This window comes from Peromyscus californicus, unplaced genomic scaffold (assembly GCF_007827085.1).
Source record: "Peromyscus californicus insignis strain IS unplaced genomic scaffold, ASM782708v3 Scaffold_7__1_contigs__length_154581171, whole genome shotgun sequence".
Taxonomy (NCBI): domain Eukaryota; kingdom Metazoa; phylum Chordata; class Mammalia; order Rodentia; family Cricetidae; genus Peromyscus; species Peromyscus californicus.
In genome coordinates this window covers 28,102,752-28,113,860 of record NW_026294595.1, presented here as the reverse complement: position 1 = coordinate 28,113,860, position 11,109 = coordinate 28,102,752, and the positions used below count along the sequence as shown (strand labels likewise).

The 11,109-nt window shown below is 43.7% G+C and overlaps 1 protein-coding gene across 3 annotated transcripts in view; it reads right to left on the bottom strand.

Moving 5' to 3' along the window:
• Window positions 1–1,148: 1,148 nt before the first annotated feature.
• Window positions 1,149–11,109, bottom strand: part of Lypd6 (LY6/PLAUR domain containing 6) — a 129,965-nt gene continuing 120,004 nt past the window's right edge. For all 3 annotated transcript variants that reach the window (XM_052724764.1, XM_052724761.1, XM_052724762.1), the window contains 2 exons: window positions 5,863–5,993; window positions 1,149–4,013 (listed from right to left, as the gene is read on the bottom strand). In XM_052724764.1, the coding sequence (XP_052580724.1) occupies window positions 3,846–4,013; window positions 5,863–5,993 (299 nt within the window). In that variant the 3' untranslated portion in view covers window positions 1,149–3,845. The remainder of the gene's footprint in view (window positions 4,014–5,862; window positions 5,994–11,109) is intronic.

The window sequence follows — 11,109 nt, the reverse complement described above, 5'->3', positions numbered from 1 at the left end:
AGATACAAAGGCTAGAAAATGGTGGCACTCATACCTTTAATCCTAGCACTCCAGAGGAAGAAATCCCTCTGGATCTCTGTGAGTTCAAGGCCACATTGGAAACGGCCAGGCATGGTGACACACGCCTTTAATCCCAGGGAGTGGTGGTAGAAAGCAGAAAGGTATATAAGGCGTGAGGACCAGAAACTAGAAGCATTTGGCTGGTTAAGCTTTCAGGCTTCTAGCAGCACAGTTCAGCTGAGAGCCATTGGGATGAGGACACAGAAGCTTCCAGTCTGAGAAAATAGGACCAGCTGAGAAGTTGGCCAGGTGAGGTTAGCTGTGGTTAGTTCTGTCTCTCTGATCTTCCAGTGTTCACCCCAATAACTGGCCCCGGGTTTGATTTTATTAATAAGACTCTTTAACATTCCTGCTACAGAAGGTGGAGTTGAAGCACATTTGGGGAGCTAACAAGATGGCTCAGTGGGTAAAAGTTCATGCTTCACAAGCCTGCCAACCAAATTTGAACCAGTGGTGGGTGGAAGAACTCCTGGAATGTGTCCTCCGACTTCACTGGAAGGAGAGAACCAACTCCCAAAAGTTCCCTTCTCACCTTCATACACGTCACATGTGAGCATACACCTACGCAGGAGTGCAAGCGCACGCGCGTGCGCGCGTGTGCGCACACACACACACACACACACACACACACACACACAAACACACACAGGTATAGATATCTCCATGGTTTTTGATTTAACAAAGAAATGTTCAAAGGAAACTGTAAAGCAAATTGAAAAGTCAGTCTTTCCCTTTGATTTTCCAAGCACTTACCTCTGTATGAATCATTTGGCATGAGAGAGTATTTTTCAGGTATGTATTTTTTTTTGGGGGGGGGGGTTTCGAGACAGGGTTTCTCTGTGTAGCTTTGCGCCTTTCCTGGAACTCACTTGGTAGACTAGGCTGGCCTTGAACTCACAGAGATCCGCCTGGCTCTGCCTCCCAAGTGCTGGGATTAAAGGCGTGTGCCACCACCGCCCGGTACGTATTTCTTGACCGGGAAATCTCTGGAAGGTGAGCCCATGAAAGAAGTCCACTGTGGTGCTAAGGCCCTGGTTTGAATATAACCTGGTGTATTAATCACTGATTGACATACACACTAGCAGGAAGAAGCTTAAACACACTTAAAATCTTTATTCATTGATTTACAAAATGTACAGTATTTACATTTAGGCATTAATGCCATATTGACATGGATGTAGAAGGGAGTTTAAAAATAAATATGTGGCACATAGGTTCATATATGCATCATGGCTCTTTGCATGTTAAGCCATCACCAATGGTGAGGTTTAATGGAAAGTTTAAAGTGACAGAATAGTCAGATGGCTAACTTGTCCTGGACCTTCTACATGGATGGTCCTTCCTTGGCTTTTTGAGGCTAGGGTTGGTGAACAAATCACATTCTTTGAAGAGAATTAAACAAAAGCCACTTTGAAAGGCATTAGGGATACGCGCAGCACATGTGTACAGTGGCTGCCATTATACCCCTTGAGAACCTTATCCCTGTGAACCAGCCAGGGAGGCTCTAATGTGGTCAGTTCCTTGTCTCTTGTTCAGATTGCATGCAGCACTTGGAAAATGTCAGTGGAGTGTGACCATGCACAAAAATGGTACTTGTAGCTATGTACAACATCAAATTCCCATTATCTTAAAGCATCTTTAGATGCAAGTTCAACTGTCTCCTCTTTTCACAAGAGGGATAAATAAGGAAGCCTTAACTTTACTCCCCAAAGAAAAAGCATCAACTGGGGACACATGCAAATGTCATCCTGAGAAGCAGGATGTGCTCTATGGGATAAGATGGGCAAATTCCTATGAAGTCAGGCCTGTAAGTTTTCCTAGCAGAGAAATTCCACCCCCCTTTCTGTTCAAACCTGTCACATCCCACATACACTAAATCTGAAGGAAAAGGCTTCATCTATCAAACATCTTTGAGCCTCAGGACCTTCATTTGTAAAGTATAAATATGCACTGTTCCTTACAGAATTGCTGTAGGGTTATATGGCCCAACTATGTAAAGTGCTTAGCAAAGTGCCTGGCACGTGCTTATTACACGCCCCTTTTTCCTGCTCTCCACCCCCAATTATAAGCAAGAAATTGATAAGCCTGCCAAACTCTGAATTAAGGCTGTATGATGCAACTTCAGTGACTTGTATCAGAGTTTCTGCTGTCTGTTCATATTTGGTCCCTGAGGGGGGTCTCATTTTATGAGCTCAAGTTCCCTGTGCAGGACAGCTATATCTGAACAATGCAGGTATTGCTCTACCAAGTTCCATATCAACACAGCCCAGCACAGATACTCGGGCCATGATGGTCTCTGCGTAAATAGTTCTGAGACAATGCTTCTGAAGAAACCGTGAGCAAAACCCTTGAAGCAAGAACATAACTCATGCTCGCAGCAAATTAACTTTTCAACATCAGTGCAAGGATCATAGATAACTCTCCATGAATACTGATAAGCTCTAGAACTGTTGAAAACAAGCATTTGAATTTCATATTTTGTTCAGAAAAAAAAGAAATTTTTGAAATATATTTTAGTTTCTAGGTTATGGCATACAAAAATAAGTGTCATTTAAAGAATTTATGAGGAAGAAGAAGACAATGCAATTTCTAGGATAAAAAATACATGACGGATGATGAAAATCTTTTTTACTTCAAAAGAAGTATCTGAGAGAAACAAATACTACCCCTTGGGCTACCATACTACTAACAATCATCTTCTTCTCATTCTAGCACATATGTATTCTTATCTTATTGACCTATTGATAATCCAGTTAGGAACTTTCTCCCTAAAGTCACTTGGTTTTGGAAGGAGAGGGCTCTTTGGCAGTACATACTCTGGACAGTGAAAGAATTTTGCTTAGCCATTTCCGGGCCTTCCAAATGAACTCGGACTAACCTCCACAAAGCTTCCTTTTATTCTGAAGTCCTTTCTCTGACTAGTTTATCTATATCTGAATGGAATGCAACACCTGGAAAAAGGAATCCCACCCCACTTTATGACTCTGTAGATGCTACTGGCCCAGCTGGGAACCAGGAACTCCGGAAGCCCAGTTAGTTCTCACATCAAGACCAAGTTTTCCAGTTCTAAGAAGGGAGAAACTTCCTCTCGTGGATGCTAATTTCATCACGAAATCTTTCTCTCATCACTTCTGCAAATACAACCAACTTTTATAATTGCCTTTTTTTTTTTTTTTTTTTTTTTTTGTCTTCTACCAAGAGCAAAAGGAACATGTTTCCACTATGTTAAGATAAGAAAAGCCAGGGAAATTAAATTGAGCAAAGTACTTGCTACTCTTTCAGGGACTCCATCAGAATCTCAAAGAAATTATTCCATTTATTTTGGATTTAAAGTTTTAAAATTCTAAAGCCATGGGTGAAGCTGTGATTTGCATTAAGCCGGTGGTTCTTTTACTCTCCTCCTGAAAAATGAACATCGCCTGCATCCATGGCTTATTTCTCACATCTCAGAGGGTGCAGGATCTCCGGCAGCTCATGAATGGATTCCGTAGACCTCAATAAATGCAGAACTCTTTCTTGGAGCAACATCACAGGCTTGTGGTATAGAAATCAGGGTCTGTATGAGGGACAGGCTGACTAAGATGGGGTCTTGGTTAGGCTGAAAATGACAGCATTGAAGGAATGCTTGTTCTTCATGGGAATGGGAATACCCGGCTGTGACGATGTCCCGGGGAGCTGTGGTTGCACTGTGTCACTACTGCCAGGCCAATGACTCATGCATGACTACGGGCCACAGGGCCACAGGGGAACCCACAGAGCTCGACTACATTTGGTGGAGAGCACTGCTACAAGGTGAGCCCCAGCCACACCCACAAGCAGGACACAATCACTGACACACAGTGTGGGTGCCCATTTGTCTGATTTATAGGTGACGTTGTGGCAAATGTGGCGTCAGTTTCATTTCGAGGGAGTGGTAGATTGCAGATATTTCCTTCGCAGCAGGAGGTGCAGATCTGAAAGAAAGAAAATAAATAAAGGGTCAAGAGAAGCCAGCCTGTTTCAGAAGGAGGCGGGACATCGGAAGGAACAGTCTCCCTCCTGGCAAATGAGAACGGTCTGTTCTACAAAAGGACCACCTCCTGACATTCATGAAGGGCAAGAATAATATCCCATCTAGAAGCAGCATGCTCCGAATGGAAAACTCCAGCCTACGTTTCAGGGGACCTTCATTCTGTTTCTGCCATCTCACCTGTGCTAGCTGCTCTGCCTCACCATCCTCTAAGACAACAGTTCTCCGGCCTCTAAACTGGGAATTGTGAACACTGCCTTCCTTCCTCAAACAGGCTCTTCCTGACAAGAGGACGTCTGTTAAGAGGGTAAAAACTTCCTCTCTGAGATTTTCACAATGAGGATAAAGTGGCAATGACTTGGGTCATGTGAATGTTAACCCTCATTAGTACTATGGGTATAGTCAACAACATTCTCATGAGTGGGAGACATTTGAAAGATTTTCATTCATTCAATTACTCTTGCTTTACATTGCTTTACCCTTGAATCATAGGAAAGAAGCGAACCCAAGGGTTCATTGGCAGAAGTTATTTGGGGCCATGGCTACCCACTGTGTTGACCAGCCACCCAACTGGGAGCTTGTTAGACATGCAGAATCTCACACCATATCCAGCACCTCAAAGACTAGAATCTGAATGTTAACAAGATCCCAGATGAATCCCATTCATAAGGTGGTTGTTATCCTACAGTTACTAGTCAGGAGAGATGTAAACCTTTGGCCACAACCAGCACGAGTCCCCAAAATAGCATAATGCTGAGAGGAGAGACTAGCGGTTAGGAGTGAGTTTAAATTCCAGTCCGTCTTTCTCATACTAGCTGAGTAACACAAGAAACGGACACATCTTCAGATTACCAGAGGTCCTCCTGGGGAAAAAAAAAATCACAATAATGCCAGAGAGCCAAGCCCAGCTTGCTGGAGGGGTCAGGGAATAACCTTGATTTGACCTTTCTTCAAACTAGTAACAAGTAGGCAGGCGGTGTTTTAAGTTTTAATTCTTAGTGAATTTGAGAAGCAGCTTAAAAAATCATCTCTGCTTTTTATGAATGAAAACAGCTGCAGCCCTTGGCGACAATGCTGTTCCAGGGTACTATGAAAAAGAGTTTCCCTGAAGCCCAGAGAGGTGGTCTGACAGGTGGGCAGATGTCAAGTAAAGGCCAAAGTGTGACAAGTTCAGACCCCACGGTCAGCGCTGAAACATGGCAGGAAAAGCAGGACTCCAGAGATAGCAATGCTGAATTCCTTACAGTCTCCTTCCTGGACACCTCAACGCTCATTGTACACAGAATGCTCTGCACACAGGCACCAGCCGAAGTCTAAGGGGAACAAATCCACAAGAGTGCCTTTCCTATCACCTATGCGATGACTCTGGTGCCACTGGAGCACTTCCCTAAACTGGGACCCCAATAATGACATGTGCACCCTCACTCTACAGAAAGCTATCAAAACAGACTGCCTCCTGCTGCCTCAGGTGGAAGACTCAGAGTATCTGCCATGCTCTACCAAGATGGGTATGAGTGGTCCCTGACCCTCTCCTTTCAGGACTCTTCTGAGTGTAGAAAAGGCCTATGATAATCTTCAGCATCCTCTTTACATGTGTTTATACACTCCATCTGTTTGTCCTGCTACACACTGGTGTTCTCCTAAAGCAAACAGGAAAGCAATCACATTTTCACAGCCACGTAAAGACAGTGAGGCAGACTACGTAGGGAATGGGGTGGGGGGTGGGAAGCTCTGCTAATGAGCCCTGGAGAATCCAGTAAAGGGAGTAGAAAGGAATTAATGCTTTCCCAGACCTTGTGGCCTTCATGCTCCGAGTCTCGACAGCCCGTGGATAAGCAGTCCTCCAGGGGGACACAGCGTTTGGTGACAGAAATGCTGTTTCCTGTGACTTCCATGGTGTGCTGAGTGTAGCAGTATCTGGTGTCTGTCAGGAGAAAATAACCCTTAATTGAGATGGGAAGTGCAAGCCCCGTCTAACTGAAAAGAACACAGCGGACTGCCTTCCTGGATGCCTCTGAAATTCATTTTACATGAAATGCTCTCACAGCAACAGATGATGGCTGAGGGAACCAGATCCCAAAGGAAGCAGTTCTCTCACCACACATCAAATGACTCAGATGCCAATGAAGACTTTTCCTAAACGGGGACCCCAATAATGAGACAAACCTCCACTTTACAGAAAGTTATCAAAATAGACTGTCTCCTGCTTCTCTAGGTGATGACTCTGAGTGTCTTCCATGCTCTACCAAGGTGATTCCCAGGAAGGTAGGACAGTACATAGGATGGACACAACCTCCATGCTAAGATCCACTTCACCATGGCAGAGGGACGGCCTTCTGCAGAACACTGGTCTCTGTCCATCGCAGTCTGCCCAAACCAAGACGTACTAGCATAACTCTGTGTCTTTCCACACATTTTACCATTGCTCTTATTTTTGTTTTTAGGGGATGTATGGTTCAGATGGCTGCTTATAGGTGGTGAGAATTGTAGTGATTTTTCAAGCAGATGGAGGAGTGACCTAAAAGAAAAGTGGGAGAGGGTAACAACAGGTTTTCAGAGAATGGAAGATTATAGTGGTGTGTGTGTGTGTGTGTGTGTGTGTGTGTGTGTGTGTGTGTATGTGTGTGTGTGTGTGTGTGTGTGTGTGTGTGTGTGTGTGTGTAAAGTGTCAGGAGCCGTGCAGCCTAGTCTCTGATCAGCATATGTCTAGCTGTCCAACGGGTTTCCTCTGGGCAAAGCGCCTGTGGAAACAGACTCCCACTTGGCAAGGACCAGTAGTCCACAGGACAGCGTAGGAATTTGGAAAATTCGTGCAGCTTGCAGGCTCTTTTCTCTCTCATTATATTGGTGATTCTTTGGGCGGTTTTTAGTTTTACTTTGTCAGTCACACATGCAACAGCTGTCATTTTTCCCTGGGAATTCAGTTCTTTCTCGAATATTTTCCTCTCAGATTCAGCAGGGGGCTAATGCTTCTCAAATCTCTTATCTGGAATTCCTAACTATCGCTCCCAATCCTGGGAACTTTTCTAGCTCAATAGAGACAGTTAGGTACATATGAGAAAACACTTGGAACATTAACCATGTCTCATAGTTCTGGAAAGGAGAGTAAGATACACACACACACACACACACACACACACACACACACACAGTATAGAGAAAAAGCCTCAGGAATACACATAGTGCCAACTGTTGAGAGTAAGGTCCCTGAACACCAAGATATAGAATCAATGATAAGATCTAGTATGATCCAATGGGGAAAAAATGTAGCATAAACTATGGGATGGAGAGATCCATCTTTATCATACACAGGAGCTTATATTGGTAGAAGTATGGTATAGTGAGATGGGAAAGGAGTGCCTTATCAAAGCCTGCCTTTTACAGAGAGAGTGAGACATGGGACCCTCATGTAGAAAAGGGAACTCTATAAAATCATATCCTGCAGACATGAATGAATTGTTTGGGTTTGAATATTGTTGTCCTTAAAGCATTGTGCCCATGTCTATCCCTTTTTAACTTTGTAACTCAAGTAGCTGCCAGCTGACGAAGTGGTGCAGGAGCAGGGTGTGTCTGACTCAATATTTAGTTAAGCTTGCAAAAATGCTGAACTCTATGTCTAGAATACAATTTTGGAGGGGGTGAGAAAGCATAAAGGAAAACAATGGAGACTTTCATAATGATTGTGATGTATTTCTTAAAATAGGATGTAGTTCTTAAAAGTCAAAAATAGGACCAAATAATAGAGCTGTTCATGTAACTGTGGTAAGAAAAACTCTGCTTAAGTATAAATAAAGATGGCTCAAGCTATTTGGGGCCACTTGAGTGCAATCCACCTGGTGGTCAGAATTTTTCCTTGAACCCCCTTCCCCATCTCAGGACATGAACCCAAGCCGAGGCTGGACCCCAGCAGTAAAGTATTCCCCCATAACGTCAGAAGAGTTAGAAGTGGATCCATTTTGTTGGGCAAAAATGACTCTCCACAAAAGAAAAACTTTGGCCACAAGAACAGCCAGACCTAGAATGTTCACTCTATACTGCAGGTCTCCAAATGTGGGGAAACATATTTCTCGTCCTCTGATTTCCATGTCCCTCTGTCAGATGATAACCACTATGGCAGTCTACAGTCCCTCTTCATCTTGAGAAGAGCACTTGAGATTTCTTCCAGAGTTTCACAGAGAATTAAAGAAAAATGACAGCACCAGTGTAAGGATTTATGGCCTGCAGGCAGCATGCAGCTCCGTGAGCCTGGGTGTAGGAGAGTGCTGCAGCCCCGCCTTCATATTATAAGAGAATGAATAATTCTTAAGAAGTGTCACTCAGCTGTTTTTCATCCATATCTTGGCTCTAACTCTGCATGCTTTATACATTTGGGGTATTTAGTTGCTAATATGGAATTATGGCCTATGGAATTATTTATTAGGCAATAAAAATTTCCCCATCAGACTCTGTCATGATTTTGGCAGCTTTTTACCAAAGAGCTAACATTCAAAGAAGAAAGCGTAAGATATTAGGTCCCAGGAATGAGCTAATATAGACCACACTGAGACATGCAGAAAATCATGCAAACTCGAGGGTTTAAATGTCTTCCTAGACGTGCTCACCTCCCAGCACCCAGAATCATCTCTGAAGCTGACCAATGGCAGCTCCTTTCCCCGGGGTGACATTGTTAAGGATGTTTATTCCCCATCTGGGGTGCTGTCCCCACAGTGCACCTTGCCTGAAATTCTGTTTCCTGGAGTCAGACTGAGGCAGTTTCCAGCCAGCCCAGGGTCCTGTGGAGTTCTTGGGGATTAGGGTAAGTGAGGTCATCTGGGGGTGAACAGTTAAAAGCATTACACCTGGCAAATCCCCACAAGCCCTAGCCTCTAATTAAAGGTGGAGGTGATTGGCTATTGGATGAAGAGGGGGGCGGGTTTCTCATCTGCCTCTGTTTGGCAGGCTTTAAGAAATGAAGACCAGAGGCCTAAGGGATTTACCCCATCTTCCAAAGAGGGCTGCTTTCCCTCTTTGGCATCAGACGATGGACATTTATGGCCACGATGGGGACACCTCTCCCACTCCCAGCCCAACTTCAAATGTTGTAGAAAAGCAGTAAAAGCAGCAGGAATGTTCTTATCTCCTGGCTCTGCTTCGTGCAGGCAACCTGAGCAGCTGCCAGAGGCGGTGCGGCTAGAATGTAAATGTGCACAGTTACCATCACACCCAGATGGAATGAGTAAATCACTACAAGCGCCAGTTTGGGAAACCAGGTTTGTACCTCAAGTAATGAATGATCTGGTTTGAAATAAGCCGTAAGATAACAATTGGTGAACTGGATGCATCTACTTTTTCTTCTTATTTTTCTCTCAGTTTATCAATAGGAGGTTTATTCCTTCAAATTCAAGTGGTTCTGGTTCCAGCAGCTGATTAAAATATTTTTTCAGGGAAGTGTGCAAAACCCTAATATCTAATAAACTAATGTATGTTCTTCTGTGGTGAGGGGAGAATGGAGTTCATTGAAAATGCTGGGAAAGAATTTTTCCCGAAACACCATCAAGTGTAATCCATGAAACAAAGATATATTGAGAACATGGCCATCACCTCCCACAGTAGAGACCTTCATTCTGAAACAGCAGTTTCTCAAAGGCCTCCATTCCACTTCCTAACTTGCAAAGCCCTAGGTGAGTCATGAAATGTTAATGCAGAAAAAGCTTCTGCAGTTAAATATGGTTTTGAGATGCTCAAATAAAGTTGAAGTGGTTTCACTGGTGCGCATTTTATGAGTGCCTTCAATATGTACTGTGATCTGGGATCTCCAAGGGTGTGTTGGGGCGCGCAGATGGAATTTCCCGAGCAGAACCAGGTGAACCACATGTGGCTTATCACTGAGCTGGAGCAGTGATCAAAACTGAGTTTAGTCACAGAGCATGGCTCTCTATGCATTCTGAAGAATCCTGGGGTTGGTAATGAGGTTATATGAGAATCAAGCCTGCTGATAACTTCACACTAAAAGGATTTCAAAGGCTTTTATCTAAAAGATAAAAGATGGATTTGAATTTCTACCAGGTTACTTTCAGCCTCTAAAATCTCATATTCTGCAACTGCATAGATTTCCCAGAGGTTGAGAAGCCAAACTCTTTGACTCATAGTAAAGTCAGAAATGGGAAAGACAGCTTAATCAATAACTGAAAAATACAAAGTATAATTTTCACAACTCTCTCTGTGTATGTGTTTCTATCTGATCCTCTCTCTCCTTAGCCACGTTTTGAAATTTAAAACCAGTTCAGGGCTAAAATGCATCTTCACTGACCAATATAGTTCCCAATAAAAGAAACTGCTTCAACAAACTATACATGGGATTATTAGAATTAAGTCATTACATATGCCCATGTTTAGAGGAAAACACTCCCTCGCTGCCCTGTGATTTTCTGTGGTTATGCTAGTTTGGGTTTTACATGAAGATGTATCATTTTTAAAGCAATACTAGGAAACAATTGCTGGGGTGCAAGAAAATGAATGGGAAGCAAAGAATTGTAACAATAACATTCCAAATTATATTAGAAATCAAAGGGCTAGTGGTCCCTGCCTGCACACTCCTGCTTAGCTTCTTACTGTGCACTCAGCACCCCACATCTACGTGGCTGGCCAGGCAGTGACTGCTCCACTGAGGGCCTGAGGTGCAGGATCTCTGAGCTCCTACTCTACTGTTTAATCGCCTCGATGGGATTTCCCACCTAGACTTCAGAGCTATGTCTTCCAGGTCGTCTCTCGTCTCTGCTCGTTTCTCTTCCAATGCTTGTTTTAACCAGAATGTAGACACTCTCTCATGCTTTGTCCTTGAACCTCTTTTCACTCAAGGGACCTCCTCAAACTTCGGCTTCCACATCTTTAGTCTCCGCATTCCATCTATCTCCTGGACACTGCCAGTGCCACATCACACCTCACATGTCTGTAACAACAACAACAAAATGTCTCCCACCTGATTATCTTCATATATGTCAACCTCAGGAAGGCACCACCTGGAATGTGACACCTCTATCTTCCCAGAAACTGTGAACCAG